This window comes from Macaca mulatta, chromosome 20 (genome assembly GCF_049350105.2).
Source record: "Macaca mulatta isolate MMU2019108-1 chromosome 20, T2T-MMU8v2.0, whole genome shotgun sequence".
NCBI lineage: Eukaryota > Metazoa > Chordata > Mammalia > Primates > Cercopithecidae > Macaca > Macaca mulatta.
The window spans coordinates 2005319-2020013 of record NC_133425.1 but is presented as its reverse complement, the minus strand read 5'-3'; the positions used below and the strand labels follow the sequence as shown (position 1 = coordinate 2020013).

Below are 14695 nucleotides of genomic sequence, written 5' to 3'. Positions count from 1 at the left end.
GTGCCACGGCCTGTGTCGGCTGTCCTGGTGGCCCACACCGCACTCCAACCTGTGTCCTGATTTGCTGGGGGCACTGGCAGTGCTGGACATAACTCAGGCACCCTCGGTGACCTTTACTGGGTCCAGTGAATTGCCCAAAAGCCAGAACCTGGAGCCTTGGTGACCCCATTAGAGACCCCCTAGGTCCTTCCAGATGAGCAGATGCAAAGGCCGTTTGGGGTCCTGAGAGCGGCCACAGAAGCCCCAGCTCTCACAACTCAGAGCTCAGGGTGTCCCCACCCTGGCCGTGGCTCCAAGCCACCTGCTGTCCCAGTGAATGCAGGGACATGTCCTGGGGTCCCCCCACCTTGCCTGCACCCTGGGGCAGCACACGCCCTTCCCCCAACAGTCATGCCACCCTCTGGCGCCAGGTGCAGTGGTGCCCCCAGCCATAGGGACAGCCCCCAGCAGCCCAGATACTAAGGTGCATCCGGAGTCACAGCACCCAAGGGCACAGGCAGGGCAGGCACCAGGGCCAGGGGGAACTCGTCTAGCCCCCACCGTGCCAAGAGGAGCAGCCATCTGCCCTGAGGAGGAGGCCTGGTGCCCTGGGCTTTAAGCTGCCCCACCCCACCCCCAAATCCGTAATAAAAATAATCCCTTCCCTAATGTGCCCCAGTTCCGGAGGCGCCTCTGATCCCGCCAACCCACATCAGGGCGGGAGGTGCAGGTGGCCCCGATTCACAGTCACAGCAGCGAGGAGGCCTGCTGAGTGGTTTCAGGGGCCTGGGCGCCCGCGAGGGACAGGCCCACCTCCCCCCAACCACCCCTGCAGGGCTCTGGGCCACCCCAGGCAGGCTGGGCAGTTCCTTGTGACACTGGGGAAGGCAGGACCTGCTCACAGGCCCCTGGCCCTGGCCCAGGCTTCCCCGGGGGTGGCCCAGCCTCTGCAAGGACTGAGTTTGGGGAGCTTGGCCCTGTGCCCCCAGAGGCTGCTGTCGCTGCCTGGGGGCCCCCACCTAGGATGCAACCTGGTGTGTGCGTCACCTGCTGGTACACGGCGCAGCTCCCACAGGAGCCCAAGGGGTGCACCCAAGACACAGAGAAATGTGTCAGAGGAAAAGGGGCCAGTCTCAGCTCTGCAGGCTGACAGATGCGGAACCCCAAAGGGAAGCCCCCTCCCCAGAGCCTCGAGGCCACACAATCCCTGCCAAGTGCTGCAGCTGGATGCACCTCTCCCGAGGCAGCGCGCCCCACAGCACCCACAGTGGGCTGGTGTTGGAGACGCCTCAGGCCGCCACTCTCAGCTCAGATCAGACTGAAGAGCACGGCACCCTCCTGCCCTCCGGAGCTGGCCGCTGGTCTGGGAAGGGGGGATCGGGCGGAGCAGGGAGCTCCACGGAGACCCGGGGCGCCTAGCAGGAAAAGGCTCACATCCCAGGGTGAGCCACATGGCCCACACAGGACGCCTGTCAGGGGCACAGCTGAGGGTCACCTGATCCCTGCAGGCTGCAGAGGCCCCAGAGGGTAAAGGGTCCTAGTCCCATCCCCACTCCTCCGGACTGGCCCAGGGCACTGGAGGGGGAAGGCCCCTGGTATGAAGCTGAGGAATCCACCCCCCCAAGTGGAAGGAGACCTCTCCACCAGGCCCAAGCTGGTCCCTCAGGGAAACTGGACCAGCCCCACTCTGGCCCCTGGCTGCGTGTCCACCCGCTGGGCGAGCCCTGGGCAGCACAGGCTGTCTCTGGGGTCAGCCCAGCCCTGAGGAGGGGGTGGGGGTGGCGCCAGGGCCCAGGTGGTGGGAGGGGCGGGGCGCAGCCAGGGCTCTGCCTGGCGGACTCCCGGCACATCACTTGGCCCTCGCTGTCACTCGCGGTCGCCTGGCTTTTGTCATCATTGTCCCTCCACTGTCACCTTTCAAGGTAGGTCCGACGAACAGGCCCCTGGGGCTAGGGAGGGCCTTGAGGCTCCGCGGCTCTTGGCTGGCCCAGGTCAGTCCCCTGGGCTCACCTAACTCCCGAGGCGAGGGCGGCTGCCCCACGGACAGCGAGACCCAACCCGAGCCGGTGCTGCAGGCAGGGAGGCGGCTCACGCGGTGCGGGGGAGCTGTGTCCATCTGAGCGCCGTGCGCCGCCTGCAGTGCCCACCGAGTCCTGCGGCTGGGGGCGTCCACAGGGTGCGTGGGGCAGGTGGCTGGGCTCGGCGGCAGCTGCGCGAAGGTAGGGCTGGGCGGTGAGGACCAGGCTGTGGGCGGGGCACCAACACCCCAGGCCTGGGAGGACCTGCACGCAGCTGGTCCCGCGCCCACATGGCTGAGTGTAGGGTCTCCGAGGAAAGACCCGAACTGGGGAAGGGGGCAGGTTGGGTGCTGGAACTCGAGGATCTCCAGGAGGGAATCCTCCCTCTGCACGACCCTGATCATTCCCCCAGAAACTCGCCCCCACTTGTTCCCCAAGCTCCCACCCCGGGTCTGCCGGCTGCTGGGAGTCTGCCCACTTCACCAACCGGGATCCCACCAGCCCCAAGCCCTGGGCCCCTCCCTCGCTGGGGAGCAGCTGCGAGACCAAAGGGATAGGGAGACTGTTGGGCCAGGAGCCCCCTTCACAGCCAGAGGCAGCCTCCTCCAAACTCGACGCCAACCCCCAACCCAACCTCCCAAGGTTCAGCCCTGTCTCCCAACCTTGGGGATTGGGGCCAGGGTTGGGACAGAGTAAGGGACTCCCTGGGCCCCTGGAGTGGGCAGGGGGAGAGGCAGGGGGCATCCCACCCCTACTTGCCTCGAACTTGTGGCAGTTCTGAGGTGTCAACCTGTGGCATTCCCAGGCTGGCCACAAGCAGAAAGCATGCCGGTGACGTGTGTGTGGTTGCCAGACACACTGGGGACCCAGGGGCCACCAACAGCCCGTGTCCTACACTCAGGTCGTGTAGCCTGAGCCCCCGAGATCCTCAGCACACACCCCACCTGCCGGAGATGCAAACTGCAGCAAAATGTTCCCGTCCAGGAGTCCTGGCTCTGGACTGCGCTCTGCCCATGCAAAGCAGAGGGGCATGCCGCGGGGCGGGGCAGGGGCCACCTCCTGAGGACCTCACCCCACGCCTCACAACGTGGTCTGAGTCGGCCTGCATGGGCCTCAGTGGGAGGGTGGGAGCTGGGGGCCTGCCGTGCTGAGCACCCATTCTGCTGTCTGCAAGGGACCTTCTTAAGGTGTTGGGGGGGTGTGGGGAAGTAGCTAAGAATGTCTTGCAGTTAATTAGTCCCACTGGGGGAGGCGGGAGCTGGGGCCTCATGGGAACTTGCCCTGTGCCCTAAACCCTAGCAACGCATGTGGACCTGGGAAAGACACGAGTGGAGAAAACAAGGCCCAGGGTACTGGCCCAGGCAGTGATGGGGACTCTCGCCCCTTCATCCTGGGGCGCTCAGCTCAGGCCTGCCGGGAGGGAGCAGTGGGGATGGGGACTACAGGCTGGCAGCCTCGGCCCTGTGGCTTCCTCCTGTGCCCTCCAGCCCCAGGCTGGCTGCTTCGGAAGCCCCCGACGCCATGGAGGAGTGGGACGTGCCGCAGATGAAGAAAGAGGTGGAGAGCCTCAAGTACCAGCTGGCCTTCCAGCGGGAGATGGCATCCAAGACCATCCCTGAGTGAGTGCCCCACCCGCCTGATTTGCCTCTCATTTGTCTGCCCTGTGCTGGCCGCTCATTTTCATAGCCATGACCACCACCGCCGACGGCAGGTGCAGCAGGAGGCCCTTGGGGGCCAGGTGCCACCACTCACCCACGACCCACCCACCCGCAGGCTGCTGAAGTGGATCGAGGATGGGATCCCCAAAGACCCCTTCCTGAACCCCGACCTGATGAAGAACAACCCATGGGTGGAAAAGGGCAAATGCACCATCCTGTGAGCCCCGCACCCGGCCCCACTCACGCCGTCCTGTGAGCCCCTCTCCCGGCCCCACTCACGCCGTCCTGTGAGCCCACGCCCAGCCCCACTCACGCCATCCTGTGAGCCCCGCACCCGGCCCCACTCACGCCGTCCTGTGAGCCCCTCTCCCGGCCCCACTCACGCCGTCCTGTGAGCCCACGCCCAGCCCCACTCACGCCATCCTGTGAGCCCCGCACCCGGCCCCACTCACGCCGTCCTGTGAGCCCACGCCCGGCCCCACTCACGCCGTCCTGTGAGCCCCTCTCCCGGCCCCACTCACGTCGTCCTGTGAGACCACGCCCGGCCCCACTCACTCTATCCTGTGAGCCCCTCCCCCAGTCCCACTCGTACCATCCTGTGAGCCCCTCTCCCAGTCCCACTCACTCCATCCTGTGAGACCACACCCGGCCCCACTCACTCTATCCTGTGAGCCCCTCTCCCGGCCCCACTCACTCCATCCTGTGAGCCCCACTCCCGGCCCCACTCACTCTTATCCTGTGAGCCCCACTCCCGGCCCCACTCACTCCATCCTGTGAGCCCCACTCCCGGCCCCACTCACTCTATCCTGTGAGCCCCACTCCCGGCCCCTCACTCCATCCTGTGAGCCCCACTCCCAGTCCCACTCACTCCATCCTGTGAGCCCCTCTCCCGGCCCCACTCACTCCATCCTGTGAGCCCCACTCCCGGCCCCACTCACTCTATCCTGTGAGCCCCACTCCCGGCCCCACTCACTCCATCCTGTGAGCCCCACTCCCGGCCCCACTCCCGGCCCCACTCACTCCATCCTGTGAGCCTCTCTCCCAGTCCCACTCACTCCATCCTGTGAGACCACGCCCGGCCCCACTCACTCTATCCTGTGAGACCACGCCCGGCCCCACTCACTCTATCCTGTGAGACCACGCTCGGCCCCACTCACTCCATCCTGTGAGCCCCACTCCCGGCCCCACTCACTCCATCCTGTGAGCCCCTCTCCCGGCCCCCCTCACTCCATCCTGTGAGCCCCACTCCCGGCCCCACTCACTCTATCCTGTGAGCCCCACTCCCGGCCCCACTCACTCTATCCTGTGAGCCCCACTCCCGGACCTTCTCACTCTATCCTGTGAGCCCCACTCCCGGCCCCACTCCCACCATCCTGTGAGTCCCACTCCCGGCCCCACTCACGCCATCCTGTGAGACCACGCCTGGCCCCACTCACTCTATCCTGTTAGCCCCACTCCCAGCCCCACTCACTCCATCCTCTGAGCCCCACACGTGGCCCTACTCACTCCATCCTGTGAGACGGCACCCAGCCCCACTCACTCTATCCTGTGAGCCCCTCTCCTGGCCCCACTCGCACCATCCTGTGAGCCCCACTCCACTCGCGCGTGACTGCAGTCTGTAAAGGCGTGACTTTATAAAGACATCAGGTTTCCGTCCCTCTGCATACTCTCGGGGAAGCAATGCGGGGGCGTGTCCGCGGGTCAGAGAGACCTAGAGCAAGTCCCTGATGTACAGGCTGCGCCGCACAGCATTGGAGACACCCTCGTTGAAGCGGAACCAGACCTCGCTCCTGCCCACCGCCGTGCCCATGCGCCGCTCCACTGAGTCCTGCTCCGGGGCCGTGTCCCCTGCGGGGCCACAGGGTTGCTCCTCAGCTGGACCCCAGCACCCCAGGCCCCCCACAACCCCACAACACGCCCCACACACACCTGCACTCCGGGCTGCTGTGCTCCTGACAACCACACGTCCAAAGAAGTCCCTCTCAGGCTGATGGGGAGGAGGAACTAGTCAGCCCTGTAGGACAGACGCCCCGTCCAGCCCCTGCCCAAGACAGGAGGACCAAGAGCCTCTCCAGGGAGGAGGGGCTGGAGCCCCTCTGAGCCACCTTTTCCAAACCTGGCCCAGGCCAGCTGCCCCTCACCCCTCACTGCCATCTGCTCCCCACCAGGTGCCAACCAAGAAGAGCCAATATAGCCACTCTTCTGCCCAGACGGGAAACTGAGGCCCGAGTAGAACCCTGGTCATGCTGAGTGTAGGGAGCTGGTCCTTCAGAGCCCCACCCTCAGCCAGACGACTCCTGTGGCTCAGCCCCAACCGCAAAGACACCCTGGCCCCACCCCTGAAGATACCCTGGCCCTGCCCCTGAAGATACTTGGCCCTGCCTCATGACTGCCCCAGCCCCACCCCCAAAGGCACCCTGGTCCCGCCCCCGTGGCTGCCCATTCCACACCTGTTCCTCCCGGACCGCTCGCCTCATGATGTGCTCCAGCCGCTGCTCGTGGTTGCGTGGGGCAGGTCGGCACACCCCTTTCTCCCCACTGCCCCCCAGCAGACCCTCGAGCCCTGGGGAGCTCCCGTCCACCTGCAGGGAGCAGGACTGTGAGGTCTGGTCATACAGAGCTATAGTGGGGATGGTCCACGCCCAGGCCCCAGCCTGCTCCAGAGCCTGGGTGGGCTCACCTGGGGGCTGTTCTCTGCCTGGGCCAAAGCCTCCGCCCGCCGCATCTTCTCCACCTCGATCTCGCGGGCGATGAGCTGCTTGGCCTGGTAGGTCAGGGGCTTGCGGGCAGGCAGCTCGGGGAAGCGGCAGAGTTCCTCCACGTTCCTGCTCAGCGCCGGGGGCACCAGGGCAGGTCAGTGGGGCCAGGCCCAGGACCAGAGACCCGCCAGGCGCTCCACCCGCAAACCCCAAAAGTCACAACGCCAGAGCGAGAATGTAGGGTGAGTCCTGGTGCCGCCGCACCCCAACCCCACAGCAGCCGGGTTTAACTGCCCCGAGCCTCAGTTTCCCCAACTGCAAGTACACGTGGGATGATGAAACCTGCCGGGGGCTGCCACGACAGCGACTTAGTGTCCTGCACATTGGTGCTGTTGCTGGGGCAGCAGGACCCTGGGGCTACTGCCCCGTGCCTCACACCCGCCACCCCCGTGGCCATCCCACAGCGGGAAACAGCGTCGGAAAGCGCAGTCCCTCTCGGGGCGCCCCAGCTCCAGCTCCATGTGGGGGCACTAAGGTTGGGAGCAGCTCTGCAGCAAAACTCAGGTCCCAAGGCCAATCTCAGGTGACTGGGGGTGACCCCCCTTCACAGTCACATCGTAGTGAGGGACACACTGGGGCCCGACACCCCAGACACCATGACTGGGCTTTCAGACTCCCGGCCCTATGCGGGCCCTGGCACCTGCAGCACCTCCAGGCCCCCGCCCCAGGCACTGGGGGACTCACGGCTCCAGCCTGTAGATATACTGCCCGTCGGGCGTGCGCTCCTGGTGGTAGGTCAGGCTGTAAGCGAGCATCGTGCCCACCAGGCTGGCCAGCTGTTGCTTCTCACGGGTGCTGTACAGCTGTGTGCTCACCTGGGGGCCGGGGGCAGCAGGCGGGGGCTGAGCAGGCTGTACAGCTGTGTGCTCACATGGGACGGGAGGACAGCAGGCGGGGAGTCCCCCACCCTGGGGACGGCACTCACGGGGCGGAGCTTGGGCGCAAGAATGTCCAGGAGCAGGCAGAGGGCGTCCAGGAGCAAGGCCTGGGGCGTGGCCCGGCTGCGCGCGGCTGGTGCGATGCCGGACACCAGCGTCTGGATCAGGTTCCTCATCTGGCTCATCCGGTTCTGAGCCTGGGGCAGGGGGCGAACCAAGGCCTGGTCACCGGGGCCTCCCAGGCCAAGTGGGGGAACGGTGGGTGGGGGAACGGTGGGTGGGGGAACGGTGGGTGCGGGAATGGTGGGTGGGGCCGGGGGCAGCCACACGGGCAGCACGGGGGTGGGCAGCAGTGGCGCAGAGGCGAGCACACCTCCTGCTGGCTGCTGGGGAAGGTGATCCTAGGTGTGTGGCTGGAAGCAAATAGCACGTGGAAGGCCACGGGCAGGAACGGTGGGTAGCGCAGCAGCTGGAAGCTCTGGCTGTGGTGAGCAGCCCCCGCCAGCAGGTCGTCGAAGGCCAGCCAGTCGAGGGCCGCACACACGGCGCCCAGGCTGGAGTCTCGAAGCCGCAGGCGCAGGAAGTTGTCAAACAGGCCCTGCAGGCAGCCAGCAACCCCTGAGCTCCTGCCCCTCACGCCCCTGCCCATCCCAGGAAAAGTGCACCACCACAAACCCTCCACCTCCGGCCCGCGGACCCTCCACCTCCTGCCCGGCATGCCGCCTGCCCCACAAGGGTCCCCACAAGACTGGGCGTCGGGCAGCAGCACACACCAGCAAGCGGCCATGGGGTCTGGGGGTTGGAGGAAGGTCCACCCTGAGCATCCTCACTCCAGCTTGACAGAGACTGAGACAAGGGGGTGAACTGCCCACCAGGAGGCCTCCAGGAACCAAAGAGGTCCAGCCTCACTCAGCCCCTCCTTAGACTGTCTGAGGAAGCTCCGCCCACCAGCGTCTCTACCCCGTTCCTCGGGGGACTCTATCCACGCTGCCCCTCCACGTCGCGAGTTTTGGGATTTGGGGATTGACTCTGGATCCCCAGCTGTTAATCCAAAGCTGCTTAGAGTCAGTCTGCAGCTTAGGCAGGGACTCCCGGGGGCAGGGTGGCAAGAAGCCCTCACCGCCTTGCTCTCCACCCCACGTGCACCCTAAGTCCAGAATCCAGCCCCTCACAGCCCCAGGCCACGCCATCGGGCAGAGGCTCCACCCCAACCCGCTGAGTCCCAAGCAGCCACCAGAGCAACCTCCCCCGTCGGATGGCCGCCCCTCCCGCCCTGCCTGCCAGCCCGTGCCCTGCCACCCCTCCCGCCCTGCCTGCCAGCCCGTGCCCTGCAGCCCCTCCCGCCCTCCTAGCTCCTGCTCCCCACCTCAGAGGCCTCCTGGCACCCCATCTCCCGAACCTGGCTCTCTCAGCACCCACAAAGCACCTCCCCGTCCACACGGGAGGGTCGGCAGGGGCAGGGGCACAGCCCAGGTCCTGAACAAGCAGCCCCCGGGCAGGGATTTTGGGGGAGGACAGGTACCTGGACCACCTTCTCGTGCTCGCCCGCGGAGGCGGCAGCATGCAGGACACGGTAGAATCGCTGCGAGGCGGAGGTCAGGGAGCCCGCATCCCCGTCACCCAGCAGGAGCGTGTCAGCAGGCAGGGTGGGGTCCTGGCCCACACGGCGCCTGCAGATGGGATGCTGAAGCTGGATGGGCCCGTGTAAGAGCAGAGGTAGCCGCACTGTCTCCCAGGGAAACTCAAAGGCCCCATCAGAGCCGCCACCCACTTCGTTCTTCTCAGCAGAAAGACAGCCAAAGACATGCCCGACCTGAACTCCCTGAAAAATTCCCTCGAGCCGAGGAGGAGCCCCACTCTGGGAGGAGCCCTGCCCTGACCCTCTGGGGCTAGCCCCACTCTGGGAGGAGCCCTGCCCTGACCCTCTGGGGCTAGGGAACCCCAGGGAAAGTCACCCCCCAGGGTCCAGGCCAGGAGCAGCACATCTCACAGGCCCAGGCCGGCGTCTCCCATGTCCTGCGGCACGACCAGGCCAGCATCCCCTGGGGTCCCATGCCAGGTCAGGACGGAGACACGCTGGCTGCTCCTGCCTGCAGGAGGCCTCGTGGTATGGAGAGGCAGGAGCTCAGAGACCACAGCCCAGGCCAAACGTGGCAAAAATGTGGGTGCAACTGGGGCAGGGCCTAGGTCAAAGGGCGCCCTGGACAGGGACACCCTGGAGGCCCCACCACATCAGGGGTGTCCTTCCCACAGGGGGCCCTGGAGGTTTCCCTGGCTGACCCACCAAGGCTGCAGTGGCGAGAAAAAGCCAGGAAAAGGCTGAGGAGGGCCCTGGAGGCCGGACCAGGCAGCCACGGGCTCAGGACAATGAGTTCCCACCTCAAGGATCGTGCTGGCCTGCACGCAGGGCCAGCGTCCTGGGGTCTGGGCACCGTGGGCGTCCAGGCCAAGGCTGTGGCCGCCGCCTACCTCTGGGCTCGAGGCAGCTGGAAGACCTCCTGCCACACCGAGAAGAGCCCTCTGCGCTGGTCCTTGAGGCCCACGCGTGTGGCCTGCACGTCTCGCACACTCAGCTCCCGCTGGCCCCGACTGTACAGGAACTGGACACAGGGCGGGGGCATGAGAGGCGGCTGACTCCTGACCCCACCCCACCCCACCTGATGCCTGCCGGCCCCCACCTGCAGGGTGTTGATGCAGGCCCGGATGTCATTGTCAGTTTTCTCACAGAGGGCCGCCAGCACCCCCGGGTCAGTCCTCATGCCCTGCCGCAGGGAGACCTGGGGGAGGAGGGCTGCTGGAGGGCCCGATGGTATGCCCCATCCTGCCGGGGGTTACCAGGGCTCCATGGGGAGGGGCAGGGAAACGGCCAGAACGAGGTCACACCCCCAACCCTGCCCTGAGCCACGCTGCTCCCTGGGCTCCACCGACCTCCTGGAGTCGCTGCACCAGCCTCGAGGGCAGAGTCGGCGGGAAGTGCAGCAGGAGCGCCTGCTGTTTCAGCTGCCGCAGGGACGGTGCGAACCTGAGGAGAGGCAGCAAGGCGGGGACCCCGGAGTCGGCACCTCAGCCCAGGACACAGGGACAGGCCGGGTCCCTCCCTCCAGGCGCCGGGGCCTCTCCTGACTGTGGTGCCCACCCGTGCACTCACTGGTCGTTGCAAATGCAAATAATGGGCCTCATGAGGAGCGCCCCCTCTGCCCGGCGCCGTCGGCCGCCACCCGAAGGCACAGCTGGGCCCTGTGGCTCCGCCTCCTGTGGCCCCTTGCGGTTCAGGATGCTCAGGAGGACGTTGATGGCGGCCTTGGGGGAGGTGCAGAAGACACAGTGAGTCCAGGCCCTGCTGCCCACCTGCCTGCCCGCCCACCCACCCACCCAGGCATCAAGGAGCCCACCACGGGGGCCCCGTCGATCTCATCAATGACCAGGCAGTTGGGCTTCCCACCAGCACCCAGCACCGACTCCATCTGGGTGGCCGCCTCGATGCGCGTGCGGAAGGCCTCCGGACTACGGTCGTCACTGGAACAGGGAGGTCAGAGGTCGTCAGGACGGCGGGCATCCCTGGCCAGGCAGCCTCCCGAGGCCGGGGCTGCTGCACTTGCGTAGAAGCCGCCACATGACACAGCCGTGCCGATCCCGTGAACCCCAAGGAAGGCCACATTTCCCTGGCCCACACGCCCAGGCCCCCACCACCCTCGAGATGGGAACATCCACACCCAGTTTCAGGTCCACGGCCAAAACTCAAACACATCAGGACAGAAGGAGAGCCAAAGACAGGCCTCACGTCACTCACCTGGCGTTCATCTCCACCACAGAGTACCCCGCGTGACGTGCAATCACGTGTGCCAGGGTGGTCTTCCCCAGCCCCGGAGGCCCACACAGCAGTGCCACCTGCAGCCCAGGTAGACGGAGGCGTGGCTTGCACCGCACCTACAGGATGCTCCTGGCCCAGCAACCAGGGACTGCCATGTGTGCCCCACAGGTTGGGTGCTCCCCCCGCCCCACTCCGGCCATCAAATAAGAACAAAATTCAGCACGTTCATGCACCAAGGTGGCAACAGAAAAAAACCCTGCACAGAACAAGGTTCATGCAGACAAAACACAGCTGGTCCCCAAGTGACAGCCCCCAGAAACCACCCACCTTCCACCCAGACCATCTTGGCCAACTATAAAGCCCTTCAGGGACACTGACTTCCCCCAAGTTGTTACCGGAACATACCCAGTTCTAACTCATGTTAATGGCACTTCACGCCAAGACCCACGTGTCATCACACCCACGGCTCCTGGAGAAACTCAACAGGCTGCCAAGGTGCCGGCCGCCAAGTGCAAAGCCTCAGGCTTATTGCTGGCAGCATGGCTGGCAGGGCTCACCTTCTGCCTCGGTCGCTGGCTCGGGTCCAGCCCAGCCTCCAGCATCTCCTCCAGCACCTGTTCGTGGCTCTTCCACTTTCCTGGGGCCGTGGCCTCCTTGCTGACCCGGGCCGGCTCAACACTGGGCCTGGGCTTCCGGGAAGGCCTCTCGTGGCCAAACACCACCAAGTCCCACAACTTCAGCCACTTGAGCAGGCAGCGGTTGGTGAACTACGGGAAGGGAGGCATAGCCTGAGGGCACTGCCTCCAGGCACGGCCAGTCAGCCTGCAACCTTGAGCCCCATGACCCCATGGGACGCTGAGCCGCAGGATGAATGGCCACTCCCATCTTCCTGCTGGTAAGTGACCATGAGGCTCACACCAGGGCCTCTGTCCCCACGGCTCTGGCCACAACCCATCTGGGAGGCACCTGCCCTCCCCAGGGGCACCTCAGTGTCAACTGCTGCAAAGGTAGGTAAAGGAACTGAGACTTGGATCAGGTGACACCCTGGACCCCTGGCCTGCCTCACACATCATAGGGGGCCAGTAGCACACAGCCCTGTGCTCGGTTCCCCGCCTACAACTCAAAGGGATAAACCAGAGCCTCACTCCATCTCCGAAGCTCTGTGGACTAGCTGTGCAAAAATCACTGGGCCCAGGTTCTTCCCTCCTGGGAACAGAGGAAGCCAGTCACACTTGAGCGAGAACGAGATCTCACGTCATCACTGAGCAGCTCCGTGTAGTGCCGGGGTGCAAACTCATCCACCCAGAGGCAGTGAGTGCAGGTGTCTTGGCCGTCAGCTGGCTCCTCCTCAGGGGCCCCCACGGGCTGGGCTGCCTCCTCCTCCCCTGACCTGAGACTGGAGAGAACCATGTCCTGAGCCACAAACCCCTCGCAGGGACCCTGCCTGCCCACACACCACGGAACATGAGCTAAGAGATCATGCAAGAGCCAACGAGAGTCCCCAGGGCGGAAGGGCTGGCAGAGTCACCTGCGCAGGGTGTCTGAGAGCCTCTGGGCCTCCTGAAGCAGCCGCTCCCGCCGCTGTGCAAACAACAGGCTGGGATCAGGAGGGCTCAGGCGGCCCTGCCACCACCCCCCAGCAAACCCGCAGCCCCAACCTCGCCGTCGACCTGCTCCTTCAGGGAGGCGAAGGACACACCCAGCAGATCCAGCTGGCCACCGCCTCGCCACGGGACGTGGAGCAGAGAGCTCTGTGGGGAAGGAAGAACAATTGCCCATGGGCTCCTCCCAGGTCACAGGGTTCACCCCAGCCCCCATCTGTGCTCACGGACCCAGGTGGGACAACCCCAGTAAGCTGGCCAGTGAGCGGTGGGAGACAGGGCAGGGGGGCCAAAAGAAAAAAAGCCATCCCGACGAGACAGCTGCAAAGAAGAAGCTGCAAAGGTGGGCAGCTTGAGGAGAAAGGGAGAAAAAGCAAAAGCAGGAAAGGGAAGCAAGGAGGAGACCCTCTCCACCCCCAGGCCATGCAAACAGAATGGACAGCAGCCTGGGGTGGGAAGACTGTGTCCTCTAAAGCTACGCCCCACGAAGCAGCCTCCCCCGAGGAAGCCCCTGGCAGTGTGCACGGGATTGGCTGTGAGCAAATGGCACAGGTGAGGGCTCCCAGGACCCTTTCCTGAACAGCACCAGCCCACCCACCGTGCAAGAAGGACGGCCACCCACCTGCACCCCTGTGGCGACAGGGTCAGCACGCAGCACCAGATAGGCCCGGATGCCCTCCGTGGATGTCACATGGACGTAGTCCTCCAAGATGGGGGGCCGCCTCAGGACGGGATTGCGGGCAGCTGGTGAGGCCCGTGTGAGACCCACGTCAGCAGCAGCGTCTGAGGCTCTGAGGAGAGACCAGGAATCAGTGACAGAAACTCAAACCTCAGGTCACCCTTGGATGTGGGTGTCCAAAGCCACCCTCAGCCATGGAACCCTCCCCACCCCCCAGGCCTCATCCAGGGCACCGGATGGGCTCCACCTGCGTCCCCCTGGACAGATGGGATGGAACACCCATGTCTGAGGCACACACTCGTGGTCCCACAGCTCAGCAAGGTCCTCAGGGCTCGGCGGCGGGGTGATGTCCATCGGCGGACAGTCGGGAAGAGGCAGCTCCTCCATCTCCTCCGACTTGAAGTTCAGCCTCTTGACCGCCTGCAGCCTAGGCCGTTTGATCCTGGGGGCTGGGGGAGACACATGCAGGGGACCAGAGGCCTCCTCAGCCTCGCGCCCACCCCGGAGGCCCTGGGGCAATGCCGCCGACCTACCGTGGGGAAGAGACCCAGCCGGCTGCAGGTCGGCGTCCACCTGCCTCTTCCCGGCGCGGCCCTGGCTGCTGCCCAGAGATGCGGCTGGGGCGGGGCGGGAGGCCGCGTCCCCTCTGGCGAGGGCCTCCTCGAACGTCCGCGGGGGCCGGCCCGCGGTGGACAGGGGGACCCCGGAGGGCGACGGAGTCGACGCCCCTGCTGGGAGAGGAGATTGTCAGCGGCCGCCCCGAGACAGCAGCTCCCGCCAGCGGCGGCATGAAGGGCCCTTCGGCTCCCGGCACGCCCTCCCCGAGGTCGCCACTGTCCCGGCTTTCGCAGCGGCCTCGCCTCCTCCCGACATCCCTCCTCGACAGCCCGGCGCCGCGCCCCACCTTCCAGCTCGGCCAGCACCTCCAGCTCGGCCGCGAACTGGCTGTGGAAATCGTCCTCCACGCCGTACAGCTCCTGCTCGTAGTCCTCCATGCCGTCCGCGAGCCCGGGTCCCGCTCCAAACCTCCCGCTCCGAACCTCCCGCGCCGCCACCGCCGCCGCGTACCACCCGCCCCGAGCGTGCCGGGCGCCGCCAATCAGCAGCCGGCGTGCTCGGCGGCGCTCGCCATTGGTCGGCGGGGCGGAGGCGGGGCTGCGCGCGAGGTGGGCGGGACGAGTTCCTGCTCCGCAGCCCCCGCGGCCTGTCCGGGGGAGCTCGCCATTGGCCGGCGCAGCCGCCCTTCCGCGGCGGGGGCGGGCCGGGGGCGGGCCGGGGGCGGGGCTGCGCGCGCAGCGGGGCAGGGCGGAAG

At 66.1% G+C, this 14695-nt stretch overlaps 2 protein-coding genes across 13 annotated transcripts in view; one reads left to right on the top strand and one right to left on the bottom strand.

The window, feature by feature from the left end:
- Nucleotides 1-5311, top strand: part of GNG13 (G protein subunit gamma 13) — a 45820-nt gene extending 40509 nt beyond the window's left edge. The window contains exons 2-5 of one of the 5 annotated variants that reach the window (XM_077984061.1): nt 2176-2198; nt 3485-3616; nt 3771-3888; nt 3959-4066. In XM_077984061.1, coding sequence (XP_077840187.1) covers nt 2176-2198; nt 3485-3616; nt 3771-3876 — 261 coding nt within the window. In that variant the 3' untranslated portion in view covers nt 3877-3888; nt 3959-4066. 5 annotated transcript variants of the gene reach the window in all.
- On the bottom strand, nt 5266-14489 carry CHTF18 (chromosome transmission fidelity factor 18). 8 transcript variants are annotated; one of them, XR_013411362.1, is made up of 22 exons: nt 14288-14489; nt 13917-14111; nt 13682-13832; nt 13327-13495; nt 12762-12854; nt 12632-12684; nt 12358-12499; nt 11661-11870; nt 11083-11180; nt 10685-10808; nt 10441-10592; nt 10221-10314; nt 9971-10069; nt 9762-9892; nt 8815-8962; nt 7666-7890; nt 7340-7489; nt 7099-7229; nt 6336-6480; nt 6106-6237; nt 5585-5669; nt 5266-5503 (listed from the first exon to the last, which is right to left on the bottom strand). XR_013411362.1 is itself a non-coding variant. In XM_001087813.5 (22 exons), exons 1-22 carry the CDS (start codon nt 14376-14378, stop codon nt 5367-5369), a joined length of 2928 nt encoding a protein of 975 aa, XP_001087813.3. In that variant the 5' UTR covers nt 14379-14489; the 3' UTR covers nt 5266-5366. The 8 variants fall into 8 exon arrangements, 5 of the variants coding, with proteins under 5 accessions (XP_001087813.3, XP_028696475.2, XP_077841227.1 ...); XR_013411361.1 differs by having other exon boundaries at nt 13917-14114; nt 14288-14478; XM_001087813.5 differs by having other exon boundaries at nt 5585-5642.
- Between the last annotated feature and the right edge of the window lie 206 nt (nt 14490-14695).

Bases quoted from the DNA above. Each gene is read 5' to 3' on its own strand.
- CHTF18 (XM_015125247.3), bottom strand. From the start codon at position 14,378: ATGGAGGACTACGAGCAGGAGCTGTACGGCGTGGAGGACGATTTCCAC. The intron at 14,112-14,287 runs GTGGGGCGCGGC...CTCTCCCAGCAG, and splicing joins GGTGCTGGCCGAGCTGGAAG to GGGCGTCGACTCCGTCGCCC. The intron at 12,855-13,326 runs GTGGGTGGCCGT...CCTTCCCCACAG, and splicing joins CTGTCGCCACAGGGGTGCAG to AGCTCTCTGCTCCACGTCCC.